Source organism: Macaca mulatta, chromosome 2 (assembly GCF_049350105.2).
Source record: "Macaca mulatta isolate MMU2019108-1 chromosome 2, T2T-MMU8v2.0, whole genome shotgun sequence".
NCBI classification, from domain to species: Eukaryota; Metazoa; Chordata; class Mammalia; order Primates; family Cercopithecidae; genus Macaca; species Macaca mulatta.
In genome coordinates this window covers 181,119,634-181,143,785 of record NC_133407.1, presented here as the reverse complement: position 1 = coordinate 181,143,785, position 24,152 = coordinate 181,119,634, and the positions used below count along the sequence as shown (strand labels likewise).

The 24,152-nt window shown below is 34.9% G+C and overlaps 1 protein-coding gene across 1 annotated transcript in view; it reads left to right on the top strand.

Annotated features, from left to right (window-relative positions):
• ZPLD1 (zona pellucida like domain containing 1) overlaps positions 1–23,759 on the top strand; it is a 60,729-nt gene extending 36,970 nt beyond the window's left edge. Inside the window, exons 4-11 of the mRNA XM_015129711.3 lie at positions 404–585; positions 1,967–2,039; positions 6,512–6,609; positions 8,068–8,148; positions 12,834–13,005; positions 14,259–14,367; positions 20,867–20,896; positions 21,304–23,759. Coding sequence (XP_014985197.2) covers positions 404–585; positions 1,967–2,039; positions 6,512–6,609; positions 8,068–8,148; positions 12,834–13,005; positions 14,259–14,367; positions 20,867–20,896; positions 21,304–21,479 — 921 coding nt within the window. The 3' untranslated portion in view covers positions 21,480–23,759. The remainder of the gene's footprint in view (positions 1–403; positions 586–1,966; positions 2,040–6,511; positions 6,610–8,067; positions 8,149–12,833; positions 13,006–14,258; positions 14,368–20,866; positions 20,897–21,303) is intronic.
• The last annotated feature ends 393 nt before the right edge of the window (positions 23,760–24,152 follow it).

Genomic DNA, 24,152 nt, shown 5'->3' with positions numbered 1-24,152 from the left:
GTAGGGACAGTGACAGCATTATTTTCGAGAGTTGGAGCCTGGAGATATGAAGCTAACAGGGAAAAAGGTTCAGATTAACAGGGTTTTTTTTTTTTTTTTTTTTTTTTTTTCAGCCATGCCAGAGAATTTTGGCTTCATCCATGAGTGTTTTCAGATTACTTGTTGTAACCATCTGAACCTATAATCTTCTTTCTTTTTATAAAGGATGAGTAAAGTGTTTTGGTAAATACAAAGTTTCATTTACTTACAGGCCACTTATAAATCGCATTTCTCACTTATAAACTTGCAATTTCAAAACCTTCTCATTTTATAGTTGATCTTGCTTAATGTTTTATTTTGCATATGAAGTGCCTGGACGTATATATAGCCATTTAATCATTAAACTAATCTAACATTCTAACAGGTATCCACAATTCCTGGAGTCAGTGCTTATGGAAATGCAACTTCAGTGCAAATAGGAAATATTTCAGGATATATTGATACTCCAGACCCACCAACAATCATCAGCTATCTACCTGGGCTTCTTTACAAATTTAGTTGTAGCTATCCATTGGAATACCTGGTTAATAATACCCAGCTTGCTTCGTAAGTTTGCATTTTATTCCTGCTTTCTCATATGGCATTTTTGCTTCAGTTGTTTCTTATCTTTCAGGGACTTAGAAAGATAGTAGGATTTATTGAAAATAGTTAAGTTCAGACAATGTAATGGGAAGCATATTATGTCTAATATATTTATCTCTATCTGTTTATCTATCATTATCTATGTATTTATCTATCTACCTATCTCTAATTGTTATGATCCATAACAGACCCAAACCATTTTTCCCCCAAATTAAGCTGAATCAAACTAGCCAGTTGTCTGCCTTGGGTTCTCTTCAATCCCTTTGCCCAAGAGCCTTGGGTGTTTCATGGCCCTGAAGGCCCTGTGGTGTTTCCAGCCTGTATAACATTTGGTAACTACATTGCTGAATTTTGGTTGGCTTCCGTCTCGGCCATATGCTTTCACTGCTGGGCTCTTCTACCCAGATTCTGGGATCTCCATCCCTCTGTTGAGCTGTCACTTGCATGGGTGCTCATGATTCTCCCAGAAACATGGCATGGCATATAGTCAAGGAGCTCCAAATATGGACTGAGGGTGTAGCCTTTTGTTTATATTCATGTATTCATTATTTCCAAAGCACATACTCCCAGAGAGGACTATGTCCATATTCCAATGTAATCACCTGGATTTGTTGAATATTTTTGACAAAATGGGATGATTAAGTGAACGCTTTCTCCCATTTTAGGATTTGCTATTATGAAGTCTTAGTTATTGCTTAATCTTAGTTATGAGGAAATGTGGAGGCCACATTCTACTTCCATGAAAAAATATTCATAGCTGGTTTTAATAGCACAGTGATGATAAGTACCTTGGACAGAAGCAAGACTTTGATGTGGAAAATGAGAAAGGAAAGGCTTTGAGTCAAAAGAATATGGCTGTACAGGAAAGCGCCTCTCACTCTGCCCCCTACTCCCCACACTGAACACATTCCTGAGCTTCAATTGCATGGAAATTCATTGATTATTCAGTTTATCACTTACCTATTTACCATCCAATGTTCTAGCAATGAACAAAGTAAAACAAATTCCCTGATCTCATGAAACTTCTATTGTAATAGAATTGATGAAAGTGTATTTGCATCAGATTCAAGCCCTTATTTGCCAAATCTCTTAAAAGTAATGCAAAACACACAAAAAAGATTGCTTTAAAAATAAAAGGATCATGAAGAATAGCTTGTCTTTACTTGTTCCCTCTTGCTTTCTTATTATTTTATCTGTTCAGAGATTTAAACAGTATAGCAACTTCAAGCATAATTAACGGTATGTCAGAATTATTCGGGAGTTTTAGTGCTTTAAATCTAACATCCAGGTATCACTTGTACTTTAAAATCTCATGAGTGCTTTCCTTTTTCTAAATGTGTTTTAGGTCCTCAGCTGCTATTTCTGTGAGAGAGAACAATGGCACATTTGTCAGCACTTTGAACCTGCTCCTTTATAACGTAAGTTGATGGGTGAAGGATGTTATTTTCTCTTTCACTGTTGTGAGGAGTCATTTATGTGAATGGCTTTTACATAAAAATCTACTGAAAGCCACATTAACCCTGTTATGCCTTGGTAACATTTATCTATTTTTGCTACCATTTTCATATATCTTAGTGATAAAGGTAGAGTAACATCTCCATTAAATTTTCTAAAAGTTGATAAATGATTTAAATTTTATATCATAAGTGTGATTTTAAATAATTACTTCAAATGTCTATCTACATTTACAGGTATTTATTTGTTTATTTAGGTAGGGGTGTGTGAGTAGCTACAGTTAGCTTCAAGATTTAGGAAGTTATTTTTTATGTGTGATGCAAAGATTTTAACAGTACAAACGGTGTTTGCCTTGGCGGCATCCTTGGTGATGAATGTGTTAATATTTTCGATATGGGTTTTGGCTGATGACAATTCTGTCACATCTGAAATAATTTGGATTGACTACACAGCATTATCTAAATTTTTGTCATGTAAATATCGACAGTGGCAGCAAAACGTGAAAAATACATGGATTTCTATTTATAACTCTAACATTAATCCCCTAAATGATATTTTCATGTTGATTAAAAATTTTTATTCATACATTTTAAATGCCTGATTTAAATATCAATTTTTCAATCTATCAACCAACATTTTTGTAAATTATGAATCGGATTTTTACAATATTATTCATGTCATCATGGCACCAAGTTATAATTCATGCAACTGATTTAAAAGTCAGTGCTTTATACATTGAATATAATGAGCTATAAATATTATAGTAGGACATTTTCCAAAGGCATTTTTAAAAATCATGTTTATAAATTTGTAATCTGACACCACAGAGTTCTAAACAACAAATTAAAATGTGTTAGAATCAAGATTGCCTTTCTGTCGTTTCTGAACTTCCTTCTGCAAAGAGAAGCTGTCGGCTGGGCGCGGTGGCTCATGCCTGTAATCCCAGCACTATGGGAGGCTGAGGCAGGCGAATCACGAGGTCAGGGGATCAAGACCATCCTGGCTAACACGGTCAGACACCATTTCTACTAAAAATACAAAAAAATTACCCGGGCATGGTGGCGGGGGCCTGTAGTCCCGAATACTTGGGAGGCTGAGGCAGGAAAATGGCGCGAACCCGGGAGGCGGAGCTTGCAGTGAGCCGAGATCGCGCCACCGTACTCCTGCCTGGGCGACAGAGGCAAGACTCAGTCTCAAAAAAAAAAAAAAAAAAAAGAGAGAGAGAGAGAGAGAAAGAGAGAAGCTGCCAAGATACTTGATTCTACAATACTCGGCAAACGTGTGCCAATATTCATTTTTGATATGGCTAGATATTTACTATTGTTAACAATATTTATATAACTTTAAACTGGAAAATTTCTGTCTGTTAATTTATATGCATAATCTCTCTGAGGTAGAGTTGAGATTACTAGTTGGATTTTTTTTTTTTTTTACTAGTTGGATTTAATATTATTTGTTATAATTGAGTGAGACAAAGATGAGAATTCCTGATCCTAAGAAAGTGAAAAATATATCCATATGACATTTAATGATACTATTACTTTCTGTGAAATTAAACTATTCTCTCACTGAAATAGCAGAAAATCAAAATTTAGAAGTGTGGATTTCAGGAAAGCTTTGTTATTAAGGTCTTTCTTTTATCACTAGAGACGGTACTGTAGTTCTGTTGCTAACAAGGTATAATCCTTCAAAGAATCTCTGAAGTTATAATGCTTAAAAAGCCTATAATTAGATGATAACCTTAATATTTTAATTATATGGTAACCAATTTTTTTATATTAGACTACAAGTGAAATAGACGGTGCCAAAATACTTCTCATTTTAAATCAGTTATAGAGCAGTCTTAGTTTGACAGAAAAGTTGATTAGAAAGTACAGAGTTCCCAAACATACCCCTCCCCTTGCACACATTTTTTTCCTATTATTTACATCTTGTGTTAGTGTGATACATTCGTTAAAATTAATAAACTGATATGGATACATTATTAACCAAAGTTCATAATTGACATTTATTTTGTGTTGAGATTACTCTTCCTCTTGTACATTCTATGGGTTTTGATAAATATAAAGTGGCATTTGCTCATCATTGATGTATAATACAGAAGAATACAGAAGAGTTTCAATGCCTCAACCTAAAAATTTTTTTAACACAGTGTCATCATAGTATTTTGGCATGTTACAGGATATCTAAAAATTAGTAAATTACACTAGAAAAAAATTTGATACACTTTCATTAGTTGATCCAAAATCATCCTTATTATTTGTTTGAAATATTAACATGTAGCTAGCCAGATGTAATTTTATTGTAGCATTCCAAATAAAATATTATAATCTTCGAAGCCATTAATTCCTGTTTCACAAGGAAAGTTTTTTATTTCTAACCCTTGAGGATGATGAAATTTTATATTACATCCCTACTACTTTCATTTTCTGATTTGTTGTTTGGAGAGGAAAAGTTGTACTCAGTTCGATGTAGCACAATAGTTTAGTTTTATGTGTTCTGGGATTCAGTAAGTATACTGAGGGGAAATTATATTTAAAAAAACCAATGACATCAACTACGTGATTTTCATGTATGAAGATTACTAATTGAACTGTGGCATTATTTTGTGCAATATAAATATGTCAGTTTTGTTCATTGTGGAAATGGAAAGTAAGGATGCTTTTGTGTACTGGAATTCTACTTAAATGTTAGATTCTTCTGAGAGGGTGGAGAGTCAGCAAATATTACATAAGGTTATTATAATTATGAACATTTTTTAAATGCTGGAGAAAAATTAAAATGGATATAATTGATTTTAGGGACAATATATTACTAATGAGTAAAAGTCATCATACAAATTAAAGTTGGAAAATTACCTCTTAGAAGCAATTTCAGTAAGAAAAAATTGATGATTCATAATTAAACCACAGCTGGATCATATGTCATTTGCCATATGACTCAGCAATATAATGTTGTAAAGAAAGTAAGCATTCTTCTGGATAATATTGATTCAAATATAAGATGAAAGGGCTGTATAGTTAATGAAGTGTAGGTTACTTGGAGAAGTTGGAAAAGGGAGCCTGAAAGATAATTACATAAAAATACTACCTACCATGGTTAGAGGAGCTATGATCATTTATCACCAAAATATAGAAAACAAAAGACTGAAGAGTATCAGTTTTTAAGTATATCTCTTATTTATTATTTGACTTTATTTGGAAATAAAACATTCCGTATTAACATTTTTTTCTCAAAAGTGAAGCATCCAAACTATTACTGTCTTAAATTATAAAATTTAAAATATGTTGCTTTCTTCCAAGCCTTCTAAAGAGAGTATGGTTGGGATGTTGTCTTTCCCAACGATTTTAAGATTTTATAATGACCCTTAAAAACTTTTCTTTGCTGCCAAACAGCAATGTCTTCAGAATTACTAAGTTTAGGGAAACAATTGGCCTCTACATTAAATTACATGACTGTGTAAATTCGGAGGGTTTTTTTAGTTTGTTTTTTGCACTCTATATTTTCTGGTTTTCTTCATTATCAAATTATACCTGCCACTTCTTAATTTCTAATCCGATGCTTTAATCTACTGTGGGTTTGAGAATGATACAAATAAGCTCTCTAGAATTGGTCTAAAATAAGGGTAGAAAAGTGAAAATGAAGTCCTGAGATACCCTTGTATGAGTGACCTCTAAGGAATTTGTGCAGGAACCATACGGCATGTATTCTAGCAGCCTGGAGTCTGTTTGTCTCAAAAACTGAATCTTGCCCTATACAAAATGTAATGTGTAAATGTCTCATTTTGGTTTTCCGTGTATTATTATTCAAAGTTTGCATCTTGAAGATATTGATATATTCTAGAAATGTGGTTCTCCTGTACTTTCTCCTATTGTGCCTAGAAGAAAATTTCTGTTCTTGTGTGACTTTAAAATGGTCTTACTTTGATTTTCAATTACATTTTAACAATTTCAAGTTGCCAGGTAAGTGATTTTGAGTAAATAAAATATTATCAGAAGTATAAGACCTACAGTGTCTATAGTAAAGGGCTTAAATTGAAGCCGATGTAATTTAAATAAACTGAATATTAGTCTCTAATATAATCAAATAAATGGCATATTAATTTAAGTAAACTAAATATTGACCATTGAATATTAACCAAACTGAATATTAACTAATGACCACTGAATATAACTGAGAAACATTGAACATCAGCCACCATATATGGTAAACTATGGAAACAAAAGATTTATGCATGGAATCAATTTGTTACATGGATATGGCTTAATAATAGTTCTGCCAAGTAACCAGAGGGTCACGTAAATCCTTTTTCCATTGATTCTGTAGATTTATGTTGATTTACTTTCTTTTTTTTCTCTCTAACATTGTTGTTTTAAGTAGTAAGTGTGCTGTTGTTGGGGAGGTAATAATAGATTTTTTATTGTTTTGTCATTAGGATTCAACCTACAACCAGCAGTTAATTATCCCCAGTATAGGATTACCTTTGAAAACCAAAGTATTTGCAGCTGTCCAAGCCACTAATCTGGATGGCAGGTAATTTCAAAGTCTTATCTTTTTTAGGTCAAAACACTTTGACTGCCCAAACCCTCATGAGTCATAAAGTTGGCCCATTCATTTTTAAACTCAGTTTGAAAATATTATGATTGCCACACCATTTAGGCATGCTACTAAAAAGAAATAACAAATTACAAAGTTTAAGAGGTTACACTCATGTTGTGTCATTAATCGGAAAATAACAAGTCTTCCCACAAAGAAGGCGAGTGGTTCTTGGAAGGGGGTATGGGAAGATCTGGGATGCTGAAATGTTGGATTTCTTCATCAGAAAGATGATTAACCAGATGTAGTCATTCTGTGAACAATTGATTTGCTTGCTTTTCCATATGTATGTTACTCTTCAATATGAATTTATTAAAAAATGAAAGGACTCTGCATAAGAGTGTGTCAAAATTACACAAAATGATCTCCAGAAACATCTCTATAAAAAAACGATTAAATTTTGGATGATACTTAAGAAAATTCAGAGCAATCAAACTGAAATGGAACTCAAAAGCTGAAGCTCTAACCCTGCCTTATTAAAAAAAAGTAATGTGAAAATGGCCTCTTTTGGATTGCTCATGTATTATTATTTAAACTTTGCATCCTAAAGAGATTGGTATACTCCAGAAATTTCGTTCTTCTTTACCTTCCCTCTTCCTGTCCTGAAAAATATTTATATTCTTGTATAAGTCTTTAAAATTGTCCTTTAATAATGCAGGAGTTTTTTCCATTTCATTGGCATTCACTACCCGTGGATTAGTTTTTTTTTATAACATCAGAGTTGGAGTGGACTAATGTATAAGTGTGAGCAAAATCTAACATTATGGAGGAAGGATGTGGATGTGTATGCGCCTCATGGCTTTCTTCTCCCTAACACAGCGTCTATTGGGGACTCCACAATCGCCAAATCACTGATTCTGATATGCAATTTATGCTCTAAACTCCTTTGCTGTATTTGCTATTATAATATTCTCTGATTCTGTTAGAGACAGTCATATCTAGAAACAAAAGGCTATTGTTTACAGTGAACATATAAGCATCTATGTAGCTCATTTTAAAGTTTACTTCTCAGACTTTGACCATTCAGTTGTCTCGTACACAATTATTTATGACATTAGCCTTGACTCCCTTACTGTGAAATTGACAATTTGGTGCAGATTTTTAAACATTTTGAGTTTAGGAGAAAGTTATTACTTTTTAAAAGCTTGTATGGGTACATAGTAGGTGTATATATTTATGGGGTACTTGAGATGTTTTGATGCAGGCATGCATGTGAAATAAGCAGGATGGAATAAGAGAAAGTTTTAATAAACAATAAACCTCTGCAAATAACAGGTAATAAACAATTATATTCCAAGAGATAATAATTTTGTCAATATTTACTTCCCTTGTATTAGTAACTAATACCCAAAAAGAAATTCTGACTCTAGATTATGTTTGCTTACATTCTTTCAGATGGAATGTTTTAATGGATTATTGCTATACAACTCCATCAGGAAACCCAAATGATGACATTCGATATGATCTCTTCCTTAGGTAAGACTTAGCTGTCTAAGTATTGTATTGATACCAATGACCCAGTTGTAGATAACTGAAATGGAAAATCTAAGTCAGATAAATTATAAATCACTAAGATAGCTTTTGAATTTCAAGTTTTACATTTTGAACTTTGAGTCCTTATAAAGCTGAAAGTTTAAAAGTTGAGAGAAGTTTTCAACACAAAATGCTGATAAAGCTATTGTTGAATCAGAGTTGTAAGTAAGTTAGGTCCACCAAAGATATTTTATTCATGTTTAGGAGATATGGGAATATTTCACTGTCTTAGGAAAAGCATAGTTAGGACATTATTTGCAGGAAAAGAAATGCAATGGAGGTTACTATTTATCTGCAGCTAGACTGGCTCATATGTCAAAAGGAGAGTAAAATTAAAGTAATGGTCTGGATAATTTAGACCCCAAAATACTTTTGTTCATTTATCAGTATTTAGTATAAAACTATAATATAACCTACCACTCCTTTTTTTATTAGAGCCAATAACTTCATCCTCCTTCCCCAATAGACAGTGATAGAGTGAATGTAATATACATTTGGGGAAAGAGGACATTGATCATAAAACCATTCAATCATCCCAGTTCCTTTTCAGCATTTTTATCTGACAGCCGAACAGACTTGAGAGTAAAGCAATGTCTTCTAATCATGCTTATAAAGTGCAGTTGGCTCAGCTCACTGCAGCTTATTGACACATGATGGAAGTAATGTAATGGGAAACCAAAAGAATACACTTTATTGGCTAATCAAGGGTAAGATGACGTTCAGAGGGTATGGTCAAACTGTTACTCTAACATAGCCTATTTCTGGAAATGTTAATTTGGGCAACATTTTTGGGAAAAAATGTCAGTATGTATCAAAAGCCTTAAAAGTTTCATATTCTTTGATTCTAGCTTTACAAATTGGGAAATACATTTTAAAATATGTATGATGTTCTGGTCTATCAGTGATATTTACAATAGTAAAACATGGGAACGAATTATATATTCAGCCATAAGGAAATAGCTAGGTGAATGATGGACAACCAGTAAGTTGAGAGTCCATACAGGTATTACAATCATATAGAGTTATGTCTTAGAAAAAAAATGGTTGGCTTTCTCTTACCTTCTCCCTTTTTATCTAATTGGTATTTCTATCTTTGAAAATAATTGATTCTTTAACATTTAAAGGTATTAAAATATCAAGGAAAAGGATCATAATATATAATTGTGTATATATAATGAACTTCATTTATATAACAGAAAAGACTGTAAGGAGAAACAGCAAGAGGCTCCCAGTGGTTATTTATGCTTGGTAGGGTTATGGATTTTTTTTCACATTTCTCTTATTTTCCCAAACTTCTATAATCCTCATATATTAATAATCTGGAATATGATCATCAGACTTCTTGTGTGAATGTAGAAGCAGCTTAGTTCTGAATCTTTTCAGTTTTCGTATTGGAAACGATTCAGAGTGAAATGTATAAAGAAAAATAATTTCCCAAATGTCCTTTTGTGTGAATGTAGGAGGAAAAGAAAACCTAGAAATTCTAAAGGAAATGTTAGTGTTGATTAAAACAGTTAAGATCAAGAGAAAATGGTGTAGAAAGCAGTGTAGAAGAGGTGGTAAGGAAGGCAGGGAAGAAAAGTGGGTGCTGAGGGGTCCTAAGGGAGTCAGCTCCCAGAAGCAGCAGGAGAAATACACACCTAGAAGGAAAGCGCACTACTTTGAATGGAAACTGCTATCCCCCGGGCTGGGGAATCTGAAGAATGAAACAGTAGAGAATGCTCAGAGCCTCAGAAGTGGCAGATCTTAGAAAATGCCCGCAAAAGCACACCTTCTAAAGGTGAAGGAATCACCTGGGAAGGCAGGGGCTCTGCCTTGGTGGCAAGGCTGGTGAATAAACCTCAGGAACCCAGAGCTGGTGGTAGAACCCGTGAATATCTTTTAAGCTCAGTCAGCTGCACAGTTCTGCTCTATTCAAAGACAATTGTTATTGAAAAACAGAGGAGGGAGCCCTTGAGTTGGGGAAACCCTTTAGGAAGGTATTTACCATTCCACACTGCCTTAGGGGTCCTAAAAGTTTTAGCTTTAGGGAAATCCAACTCTTTCAAACTTGAATGATAAACAGATGCAGGTATTTCTTGCAGTATTCCAATATTCTACAGGAAAAATATCGAAAATGGCAGAAAAGAAATTTTAAAGATGAATTAAACTCACCAGAAAACTGTTGCCATGGAATATGTAATATATACATTCCAACATTCATTTTTAAAAAGCAAAAAGCATCATGGTTATGAAGATAGAATTATGAGAACTTAGGTAAGTAAGGATAGGACAGTAAAAGTCATGGCTATGAAAATGTGAAAAGGAAACTGGGATAAGTGAAAATAAATGGAAATATAAAAAAATGTATGAGAGGAAGGGACACGTAATTAGAAGACATTCAAAAGGTGTGTAGATCACAGCAGAAACAGTGTGAGACATGGAAGATAAGTATAAGAAATACAAATAAAAATAAACAAATATAAAGGAAAATAAAAAGAATAAGTAAGATAGAAATAAAAAGGTGAGAAAGGGAATTCAATATATGTATAATATGCATAATTAGAATTGTCCACCCAAAAGTCAAAATAATAGAACACCATGTTTAAAAATATAATCCAGGAACACTTTCCTAAATTAAAAAAAAATCTCTCATTGACATAATGAATTGATGCCCTGGATGAAATTGAAGATTTCATTAAGCGGAAACCAGGGGAAATATAAAAAGACATAGAAATACAATAAAAAATTAGAGATTTTACCTCTTAGAAAACTTACTTCTGGTGGCCAACAAGTAAGTAAGGAAGTCAGGATATAGGAAATCTAAATGACATAAGCAATAAGCTATATACAGAGAGACAACAATTCATAACAATATCAAAAACCAGGAAGTCCTCACCACTGGAAGTTGTAAAACCCATAAATAAGACTTGTATCAAAAATGAAAATATGAATCAATGTTCTGGAAGAAGTTAAGAAAAAGTAGGTTCCTTGAAAAAATACGTTAATAGAGAATCACGAGCTAATCAAATCCAGAAAAAAAGGGATAAATGACAAATACAAAAAGATAAGAGGGGAATCAACATGGAAATGAGCAGAGTACGGTTCTATCAGATATCACAGTCAATAAAATGTCTACAATTATTAAAGGAATGTCATATTATGCAAGGCTAGCCACATAGACAAAAGTCACTGTAAACTGAGAAATAGATCCCCAAACATATAGGAATTTAGTGTAAGATGGAGTGTGGAACCACAAATCAGTGGGATAAGTAGATTTTTAAAAACAGTGTTGGACATGGATAATAGTAAGATAAAAGATAGTATTGGACCTATACTTCACTCAATACACCATAATAAAACCTAAATAGATTATTAATTTAAATGTAAAAGCTACAACTTTAAAAGTGGTAGAATAAAACAAGAGAAATACCTCAAAACTTTGGAGTAAGGAAACTCTTTTCAGTCTAAATACTAGAAGCCACAAAATAACATATTGAAAATTTAACTACATAAGAGTAAAACTGTGAACACACACGCGCGTGCGCGCACACACACGGAATGTCCAAAGCCAAATAACAAAGTGAAACAATTTGTAACTTATATAACAACCAGTAACCACTCTTCTTAACACATAAAAGAACTCATAAGAATCAGAAAGAAAATGGCCAACAACACAACAGAATTTGGTCAAAAGACATAAACCATTTTCAGATAAAGAAATGCAAATGACTATGAGATATGTGAAGATATACAAACTCATTAATTATAAGAAAAATATAAGTTAAAATTATAGGGTGATAGTTCATTTTTACTCTCAAATAGGGAATAATAAAAAGTTTTATCCATACATTTTGCTGATGTAGCTCTGGAGAAGTAAGCATTGTTTTCATCTATTGCTTGTGAAGTCCAAAATTGAACAATATTTATATAGGGCAATTTGACAATATCTATTAAATGATGTATTCTGATATATGGATGTATTCTGTAGATAATCCTGTACATGTTCAACATGATATATCATAAGGCTATTCATTATTACTTCATTTCAAAAAAGCAAAAGATTAAAAACAATGCATGTACATAAATAGGAAACTGATTAAATAAAGTCTGAAACACGTCCATGATGAAATACTATACAGCTGTGGAAGAAAATGAGGAAGCTCTCTAAATGTTGATACGAAAAGATCTCTAACACTGCTAAATCTTTAAAAGGCGAGGTACAACATAGCGTAGACAATATGCTATCACATGTTTAAGGAGGGAGGACAGTAAGAATACATTGCTTCAGTTTCTATTTTCATAAACCCTGGGAATGATGTGAAAATAAATGAGAATGAAAAGAAGTGAGATCGCCTCTGGCAGGTTTCTATATATTTTAAATTGTTTGGATTTTTGAACTATGTGAAAGTATAATTCTTCTAGCTATTATTGCAATCAGAAACTGATCTGTTTAAATTTTATGATCCAGGTTTTATTGTCATATCTGTTGAATTAGCTTATACTATGATTAAATGTCTGTAACGTGGCATGGTTCTGTTAGCTCTTAATGTAATGGCGGATCCTTAATACGGTAGAAATTAATTTACAAGTCTCAGTAGGTTGATACTTTCCAGTGATGTCCTGTTTTCACGTTCCCTAAAATTTAGCTGTGACAAGGATCCTCAGACCACCGTCATTGAGAATGGCCGAAGCCAGCGGGGCCGGTTTTCGTTTGAAGTGTTCCGATTTGTGAAACACAAGAATCAGAAAATGTCCACTGTCTTCTTGCACTGTGTTACCAAGCTCTGTAGAGCAGATGACTGTCCCTTCCTTATGCCGGTATGTTTTGAAGAACTTCATTCTAAGTTGTTGAGTTGATCTAAGCTGAAAGTTTATCAAATGTCAGAAACTAATTTCTGCTTGGAAAGTGGATAGGTGTTAGGTCAAATAGTTTGAAGTAGGATTTATTCATTTATCTAGTAAAGGTCTGCTAAATATCCTACTTTGTGCCAAGCATTGTACTGGGGATACATAGATGAGGCATGCACAAATTCTGAATTTAATTAGATTATCTTTTAGGATCATGAGCTAGTCACAGAAGAAAGCAAGACAAAAATCTTATGGTGCAAAGGCAGACAAATATATGGTAGTAATAGGCGGTATTCACCATTGCAAGAGAGTTAAATCAGGAGAGGTTGAGAGGATTGGTGGAGATGAACTCCAGCTGTTACTTTGAAGTGGACTGAACCCCAAAGAACCAAAATCAAGACTGTGAGAGACACTGCTGGCCAAACGATGGTCAAAGACACAGACACATAAATTAGTGTGATCAGAGAGCTTCTAGTTCTTCAGGAGGGTTGTAGAGCAGAGTAGAGATGATTGGAAAACCCGGGGAGCGCACTGGGCTGGTGCTGGAAAGGTAGATTGTGGTCAGATGGTCGGGAAATCACTGAGATTAAAGGCTAAAAAAGCAGTGAAAGGTGTGCATCTGAATTGCATACAGTCACCATTAAAATAAAGATCCATTTAGTAGTGAATTAAAAAATTCTATTCTGACTGGCTCTCTAGGGTCACATCATTATTAACCTGAGAAAAACGCAGGCCCCTTTTTAATTTGAAATACCGTTAATATGTTTATATTTATGTTCAATTCATGCATAAATGGGAAGCTATTTCTTCATACTCATTGATCCCTTTGGACTAATAAGCAATGTCAGATAGGGGTAAATGGAGAGTCCACATTACCTTGAGTCCATGCTGACCAACATTTCCAGGAAGGATTTATTAAAGGCTTGAGAGAAATAAAAGTAGAAAAGTTTGATAAACACAGCACTTTTTCAAGAGAGCCACTGAGCTATGTAAATTAATGAGGCAGTGCACAATTACAGAGGGAGGAAATAAGAAATGTGGCCCAAGCCAGGGTAAGAAACACTGTAGCAGTTACATGCAAAGTAATTAAATAAATGCACAGAAGGAAATGAATAAAATTAAACATGTGGTATCTCTTCCAAAAGAATCTGCTTTCCAAATGGCCATAAAGAAACAATTCTGTGCCGGTTGTGGAATTTCATTTGTTTTCATTAACACCTCAGATTTGCAGCCACAGAGAAAGGAGAGATGCTGGGAGGAGGACGACTTGGAGCTCCCAGAGCTCTTCTGGCAGTGCGGTGCTCTCTGCTGGTCCCATCATTACTCGGAGTGGTAAGTGTGCTCCTCCTTCTGTATGTAGTAATAGACGGTTCCAAAATGCCTCGTTACTTGGCTTCTAACAAGAACTCAAAGTGGTTCCTAAACAGCACTAATTAACTGTGAGACAAGATAAACTGCTAAGCAACTTTAATTTCACAGTAGTTTTCCTGTTTACTCAACTTTCACACAAAGGGCAATATTGTCTTTACTACATTTCCTGTTTACACACACACACACACACACACACACACACACACACGAGTATGCCATGATGGACCTGTTTTTTTTTTTTTTTTTTTTTTTTTGAGATGGAGTCTCGCTGTGTTGTCCAGGCTGGGGTACAGTGATGTGATCTTGGCTCACTGCAGCCTCCACCTCCTAGGTTCAAGAGATTCTCCTGCCTCAGCCTCCCGAGTAGCTGAGATTACAGGCGCCTGCCACCACACCTGGCTAATTTTTGTATTTTTAGTAGAGATGGGGTTTCACCATATTGCTCAGGCTGGTCTCGAACTCCTGACTTCCTGATCCGCCCACCTCGGCCTCCCAAAATGCTGGGATTACAGGCGTGAGCCCGGCCCATGCTGGACGTGTGTAATCACCCCGTGAATACGCTTCACCCTCCTCTGCCCTGCTGTCACCCATGACTACTAATTTGAGTGGACTGCAGCCTCTAGCTCCCTTGCCCTCTAGTTTCTGGCTGGGCTTGACCAATCGGTGGTGCTGTAAGCAGATGGGAGGGCACAGAAATTGTGGAGTCCACAGGGCTCCTCCTAGACAATTCTCTCCCTGTAACTACTCTGAAAACCCTCTCCTTATCCCTTAACTCTCCTCGTCCCTTAACTCTCCTCTCTCTCGTGAATTTTCTACGTCTTTATAAATAGCCTATTAAACACTCCGTATATGGCCCAGTTTGAGTACCATTTGTTTCCTTTCAGAATTGTGCATATTACATACTCTCATCTACTGCATTCATTTGTGCTCATGAATTTATATGATCTAATGGACACAACTCTTTATAACTCTTTATAAACATATTCTCAGGTATACAAATATATGTGCATACATGTACCTACACACACACACACACACACACACACACACACACACACACACACACAGAGTAAATGGATGTAGATTTTGTAGGTTTAAGTCAGTGTGAACCCAGAGACTTCCGGAGTCCATTGGATAAAACAGAGATGTGGCATGAAAAACTCTGAAACTAAAGCCGGAAAAACAGGTTCTAGGTTTAGCTTTTGTTCTAACATGCCATGTGAGTAGAGGTTTTGTTTCATTTCTCTGGGCAAATGTTTCTTCATTTTTAAAGTAAAAGTTTTTAAAAAGTTTACAAAGTTTTAAAATGTTTTTTTCATTTTAAAATAAAAGTTTTAAGATTTTTTTTTCTAACTCTTATCATTCTAAATTTTCTCCCAAAAAAGAGAATAATTCTGATTTGGATTATATGCTAATAATGTTTTCTCCATTTTATATTAGCCTTAATGCTGTTATTATGTTTCAGTTAAATTTTCGGTACCTTTTCTCCATGTTGCCCATCCCACAGTCAAAAGAAAGTTTTGCCTGAAATAGGCAAATCAGTAAAAAGTGGTTTTGGCCCAAAACATTCAGACAATTGTGTAGTCCTAACATTATTTAAAAACAAACCAATAGGCCCTTTCAATAATGCAGAGATATATTAAATATGAAATTTCAAACTTAGCCCGTACTCCCTGAAGATTTTTGGTATGTGCTCTGACTGGTTTAAAAATGACTGGTTTGGTCAGGCACGATGGCTTATGCCTGAAATCCCAGCACTTTGGGAGGCCGAGGCGGGTGGATTACCTGAGGTCAGGAGTTTGAGACCAGCCTGGCAACATGGTGAATTGCCATCTCTACTAAAAATACAGAAATTAGCCGGGTGTGGTGGCACATGCCTGTAATCACAGCTACTTGGGAGGCTGAGGCAGGAGAACTGCTTGAGCCAGGGAGGCGCAGGTTGCAGTGAGCCAAGATCGTGCCACTGCACTTCAACCTGGCCAACAGAGTGAAACTCTGTCTCAAAAATAAAATAAAATAAAATAAAATAAAATAAAATAAAATAAAAGACTGGTTTGTGGCTTGTGAAAGTCCCATTTTTGATCTCTATCTAGCTTTCAGAAGTGGCTCATAGAATTACATTGAATGGAAACTCAGTTCTTGCTGCCAATAATTAGGATTGCTTTTGGGTAGGCACAATAAAAGAGATTTTTATTTCCATGGAGCATATCTAGAGTCAGTTTGCTATAAGAAAAGAAATTTAAAAGTGATATTTCTTCTGTTCATCTTGGGTAGATGGCTTTTCCTCCTTAATTACCGTCTTCCTTCTTGCCTATGCAGAACTAAGTATTACAGTTTTTAAATAATTTGTTAGCTGTATTCATCCATTCTAATGTTGCTAATAAAGAAACACCTGAGACTGCGTAATTTATAAAGAAAAAGAGATTTAATGGGGTCACAGTTCCACATGGGTGGGGAGGCCTCACAATCATGGCAGAAGGCAAAAGAAGAGCAAAGGCATGTCTTACATGGTGGCAGGCAAGAGGGCATGTGCAGAGGAATTGCCCTTTATAAAACTGTGAGATCTCGTGAGACTTATTCACTATCATGAGAACAGCATGGGAAAAATCGACCCCATGATTCAATTACCTCCCATGACATGTGGGTATTATGGGAGCTATAATTCAAGATGAGATTTGGGTGGGTACACAAACCATATCATTAGTGTAAAATAATTTTTAAAATTCAAAAAAGATTCTAAGATCCCCCAAATCCCAGCAAAGATAAAAAAGTAGAAGTCTCTAATTCTAACATAAGTAAACAGTTCTCTAGGTTTATAGGTTTCATCCATGCCATGTCCAGTTGCCACAAAGAGCTATCACAATGCCTCTGATGTCATGCCTGGATTTCTTTCCAATTTTCAACCAGTTTCCACCTCAAGAATGTCACTTATTGCCCAACATGCTAGAGTTGTCTCGGGATCACCTCCAGTTTCTCCATCGGCAGAGTCCCCAGAGGAGCACACTCACACTTTCAGAGTTCCCTTGAATCCTCTCTCATTCTCTCTGGAATTATTTTTAAATAATTTTGATACATTTTGGCATGGTCTTCTTTAGTCATCATGGTGGTCTCACTGCTTAGAGGAACATATATAAAGATGTTTACATTGTAATACTATGATACCCATGAAAAAATATATTTTTAAAAATTCTACATGAACACAGAACTCAGAACTCAAGCCCTATCCATCCATATGCAAATCCTATGTAAACTTCATGTTCAGCTTCATGACCAGAACTACCTTTTTTCCTTAGTTTCGCTTTATTTTTATCTTAGGTCAGCTAGAATTTATCTCTTCAGGTCCTGTGGCCAATTTTATATAGACAAGTCCAATTTCAGGCTTGATTTGCTCTCTTCAAAGCTCTCTGATTCTTGGAAGTTTTGCTCTGTTTGCTCATTGAACCACTCCTTGTCCCTAGACATCTAGCTTAGGTCAAGTTCAGTAAGTTGTTAAACCTCAGAACTCCTGTTTTGTTTTGCTTTTTAATGAAATCAAATCCATTCTGGATATTTTTTTTACCCAACATTGTTAATAGTTTTGTTACTTGACTTAGGAAAATCTTCACACCCTCATAATGCAACCCCTCAAGAGAAATTTCCTGAAGTGTTCTTATTTAAAACTTCAAAATGCTAAAGGTGCTTGGATAGGGGAGTGCTTATCAAAGGGTGCAATTCTGGAAATCTAAAGGCACCAACACCAGAAAACAATACCTAATTGTTTTGTTTAATTAAATTCCTGTGGAGAAACCCAAGCCATATTCTTGTTCAATTATTAGAGTAGTTAATAATTCACTTGAGCATGCTTGTTTAGTCTCTTCATGGGACTGGCACTCTTCTAGGAACTGGAAATACAACAGAGAACAGGCCACAGACTTTGTCCTTGGAGATCTTAGAGTTCAGAGGTAGAAACAGACTATTAACGAACGTAACACTGTGGAAAGTAAAAAGGTCGGCGCTTATTAACTTGAAATGTGTGGTCTATTTTACTATATAGGTTATTAAAGTTTTTTAAAAAAATAGTTTTCTAGTGCTAAGAGAAAAAAAATTATTCTGCATATATCTTTCGTGGTCTTTTTATTATTATTATTATTTCAACTACTTACATGAGAAAGCAGAGAATGACAATTTATCTGCCACTTCTGGCTTTCAAATGACTGTGGCATTGCTGCTGTCACCTTCCTCCTATAGGATTTCAAATAGATAAATATACTCTTGGAGACCCCCAAAAGTTTGGTATTCCAATCAGTTCTAATTCCAGAAGGCTTCAGGTGTTTCTTTTAGCATATATGTACGTGTGAAGACCAAGTGGGTTCGAGGAAAAAACAAGCTGTGGTGCGATAAAAGTCTCCTGAAAAAATGTCTACCTTCCCTTTCAAGGCTTTACAGTGCTTTGATGTTTTGTTTGTTTGTTTGCTTTGTTTGCAATAATACAAAAATTGGAGGCTACCAGAAATAGCAACTAGATAAAGCAATTCTCTCCACCTTTATCCAGTATCAAATACAATTCCAAATAGTATTAGAATATCACAGGTTTTGATTTCAACCACCTGCCAAAGGTAGTACGCTTTCATTTATTCAGAGTCCTGGAACCTGGATTTTGTCATTCCAGTCTCATTTGGAAAAGGGTGCGTCCTTTCCCCACACAGGGAGATTTTGTCCACAGCCAAGTCCTCATTAATGACACCTGAAATACTGCTTCTATAGAAGTGTTGGTGGTAATATGGGGAGTGAGGGGGACAGTCTGACTTTTGTTAACCTTAGGAGGCAGAAAATAGCAGAGAGGGCATCTAGTCATAGCACTTTTGTCTTATTTGGAACACTTATTAGAAAGGAACTTTCTATTTTTTAGTTGAAATATTTTAAAGCAATTAAGTGTGATTTCTAAAAAAGACAATAGCTTTCAAAAAGAAATTTTGTACCATTATATATTCTCCCCCTGTGTTCCAGTGAGGCAGCTCATCTTGGGAAAAGAGAACATGGATATTTTGGAAGAATTGCTCATAGTCCATTCATCCCATCTGTTTCCATGAGAAGCAAGTGTGATTATAAAGTAGTGTTGGTTAGAGATTAGGATTTTTCTGAATGTTGTATAATAAAAATGTGTGTTATTTTTCTTTTTGTCCTATAGCGATGCATTGCACCATTCAAAAGAGTGCTATGAATGAGTGCCGTATTAATTTTGAGCATTGTACTTCAGGATCAGACAGCATCGTTTCTGCCAAGATTCATGTGTCTGAAAAAAAAATGGTGTCAGATATTTTATAAATATCTCACCAGGTTTTCCTCTTACTTGTTTTAAATACTCATCCTAGAGTTTCATAGCTTGAGATATTCATCTTCATCACCAGAAATAGTTTTCATACTTGGCCAGTTTATATTATTTTAGGAAAAGGACTCTGAAACTGAGCTTTGTTTTAAGCATATGTTTACTCTGTCATAAAGGCTGTGACAGATGGAAATTTCTTTATCTGTAAAATGGGGGTAGCAATAATATCCAAACCATATGGCTTCTGTGAGAATGAAGTGTGATAATGTATGAAACAGCAGTTTATGAACTATGTAGTTTTATACACATATTGATTATAATAATATTTATATTCCAGAAATAAACAGTCAATTGCACACATTATATGGTTCAAATAACAAACACAAATATTAAAACACAAATATGAAATTATTGTTATTTCAAATATGAAATATGAGCTCATACAAGCTCAAGGGTTAATAGCAACATGATGACAAATTGGACAATAAAAATTGGGAAATCAAGTAATATGTTTATCATATCTATTATTGTATTTGGCAGGGAAAAGTCAAAAATCAACAGCTTCAATCTTTTACTTAACAGATGCAAATAAAACTACAACTCAAGCTAAGTAGTCATGTTTTCCTTTTATATAGTTATTAAGTGTAAATTTATCTTCTTGGAACTTAAAGTGATGTGTTTGCAGATTATGTTGGACAAATTGGCAATACTTAAAATAGAGTGGCACTAAATAATGAATATTCTGTATAACAGAATAACAAATAGCAGGTTATAGGACCATAAAAAATGTAATAGCTGTTAAAAATTACTGCCCCCACTAACCTGACTGGAGAGCTAATGATGAAACAAAGTTGGCAGGCAAGAAAACAACATAGTGTAGATTTTTTTCGATTACATTTGTATACCCAGGACAGGTGCAGAATGTGGGCTTGGGGAATAGAAAGATGATGAAATCCAGGACATATGAAACAGGGCATGGAAAAGCAGAATGATTTAGGAGGCCTTTCATTTTTGCCTTACTCAAGGAGATTATGGGTGGAAGTAAGAGGAGATATAGGTAAAAATGTAGGTACAAAGTAATTATTGATCAGAATAAACAAAGGTAAATATTTGGAGAGATGATGTCACTTCTCTTTTCCTGTTTTTTCCCCTCAGATGAGACTCCAACCAACAATTCACAACTTGGTAAGATAATTAACATATTTTGCTGTTTTTTTTTTTTTTACATTTTTGGTGATCAGTTACAAAGCTGTAATCATCTCAGTGTAATGAGCTTGAGTTTTCCAAGTTTGGTACATTTTAGATAACAGTTCACTGAGGGTTTTCAAGCTCATATGTGATCTATTGGTCAATTTTTATAGCATTTGATAGCTTTTTGGTATTTTTGGTTTTGGCGGCCCATGGGCAGCCTCTAAACCATACAATCCTTTGGTATTGGGTTGAATTACAGTCAAATAGATTGTAACACAATTCAGTGCCATGCTGCTATTCTATGAGATGCTGATGAAAGACGTTTTGCAGGTAAAATTGGGTTAAGGTGGGATAAATATTATATGGGGCCTTTACAACTGGGTGTGTTTCATTATTTGCAGGTTCTCCAAGTGTGCCTCCCTTCCAGCTGAACGCCATCACCAGTGCACTGATATCAGGAATGGTCATTCTGGGAGTTATGAGCTTTTCTCTTCTTGTGTGCTCACTGGCCCTTCTGCACAGGAAGGGACCCACCAGTTTAGTGTTGAATGGCATAAGAAACCCAGTCTTTGACTGACTGTAACAGGTGCCTCCTCTCTAGAGAAGGCTTCACTGACTAAACTATGTGTGACTGCAGTCAGTGTTCCATCTGAATTTCATGTCAGTCCACATTCAATATTTGTAGGTTTGATAAATTTCACAGTGTAGCTTGTCAGCGTAATGATAGTGAAAGAAGTTTATAATATTGCTATTGTCACTGATGTATGTGGCCAGCCGTACTTTTATGCCACCAATGAATATATTGACAATAAGTGAAAAATATTCAGGACTTAGCTCTTCCAGGATCAGTAATATTTCATTTTACGTCAGTTTGCTTTTGATTGTTGGTTAAAAGATAAAAGGTTGGAGTAGACAAAAAATGAAATGTGTTGCATTTCCCCCTTAAGCATTAAAGCCCAGTGCAGCGGCATTTAGATTTGCACATGTGGTCCTAGAATAAATGTTGCTTTTTGTTTTAATCCAGATATTCCCTGCTTCAGGATGTGTTTTAACTGGACTGGCCAATTTGGATACCTGAGATGTAACTACTCATTCTATGACCTCCTGTGTTTTTGGCTGATTTCCATGTCTGACAATACTCATTTTAAAAGAAACTCTTGGGACATATCTCTTAACCTGGGGCATCCTTTTGTATAGAAGATAGTGAAAATAGTTGTTAGCTTCCAAGTGTCCTAGTACTAAGTGTCCCTAGATCATTATTTGTTAGAATAGGAATGGCTGTGATCGGTTTTCTTCTTCTGGTTCACGTGAGAACATCAGCACATGTTAACTCTCCTCCCAGGTAAACAGTTCAACTGCTGTTGCAGCTGTGCTTCCAGCAGTGAGGTAACTATGCAAAGATTATTTTTAATTCAGGAATCATAACATGTGAAAACAAGCTGTAGTTGTGAAAAGGGAACATTATCATCAGCTCATAAACCTACTGTTCCTAGAAGGGTTTTGAACAGTTTAGATTCCCTTTTTCCTAAAACAAAAAGGAAACTTAGGTTAAGTGTCGTTTGCAGAACATTGTTGGAATCTACATTAAAAGATATTCTTTCCCCCCATATTTTTGGTGCCAGGCAATACAATTAATCAGGAGAGGGTTTCTTTTTAAGGTATCTTCTTGTAGGTTTCATAATTGCCATGAATAAACAATATTTTCCTCTATTAGTAAACTGCAAGAAGCATTTGATCCTTTATCAGTTTTGCAGAAAAGCAAGTTTTAAGCAGCCCATGTTCTTACAAAAAAAACAACGTTCTCTTTGTTTAAGCTACCTATGCGCTGAACAAATAAAACAATTTAATAGCCAACCAAAACCCAGCATGTGAAGTTACTAGAAGTGCCATGTTAACTATAAGAAATTGCTGTAATCGCTAATTTCTATTCAACGTTGGTGACCCATTAGTCGGGACTTAATTTGTTATACTGCATGTGAATCATCAAGCTATATTAGATTGCTTCAAATAAAATGTCTACAATGTGAGTTAATAATTAAATCAATCCTCAAGCTGAAAAACACTTTTTCTCCAATTTGCCTGAATATTTCAGGAGAAAGTATTTATATTGCAATAATTAGCTATATAATTGCATCAACTTTTTATTTCAAGGTGTAGACACCAAGGGAAGTGGGATCTGGAAAGTCTCTGGATAATTTATTCACACACAAAAAATTTTAAATCATGTAAAAAGCCAGTCTACTCTTCCCTGTGTTACTGCAAAATAACTTTGAAGTGACTGTTCTGAACGTTATCTGTGTTAACATGATTAACTGACCATACTACTAATGTTACCCTATGTGTACATGGATAGTATTGAAATATACTGGTAAATCTATTTCAGATACTTTAAGTGAATTGCCATTGATTCTAGGATTAAGTTCTGTGAATAGGACATTATATCATTTAAGCTGTTTTGTCAATTTGATTTTTATGCTTTTGGAACGGCCGCTGTTTCAGCTGTTGGCCTTTTCAATTCTATACTCCATTTTATAGAATTGAATAATGGACACATATCATTTGGGAAGCAACTTAAGTATCATATTATTTTTTGCCACCCTTTCATCAAAAAAGGAAGAATCAGAGTTATAATGAGATAAACCAAGCCTGTTTTTTACAACTTTGTTCTTATAAATCTGCAGTTATATGGAGTATTTAGTTATACTGAATTTTACAGTTATTATAGTGTGAAAAACCTTACAAAATATGTGCAAACATTTCTTCAGTTTTAATACCTCAAACTGTTTTTTGCACTTCAGGGGTAAGGTCTGATGACATGTAAAAGATGATCGTTTAATAAAATAATGGTTTAAAATGTTGACCTGTTTTTTTTTTTTTCCTCCTTCCTGCTCTCGACATCCAATTCCTACTTTCACAAATACAGAGGGTCTCCAACTTATGATGGTTACATTTACAATTTTTGACTTTAAGATGGGCTTATCAGGGCATTAAATGCATTGTTGACCTGTGATTTTTTTTTTTATTTATGATGAGTTTTTTGAGACATAACGCCATTGGAAATTGAGGAGCATCTGTATTGAGAAAGATTTAGTCTAAAATAAGCTGCCTAATGCAACAGGGAAGGCCAGTGATCTCTGTATGTAGGTAAAGTCTGCGCTCTCAATACTGAGCCCTGTGCAGGGAGACACATTCTTAATATCAGCTAAAGGTAAGGAAGGACATTTTTCTTTGAGCTTGAGCTCTAACTAAA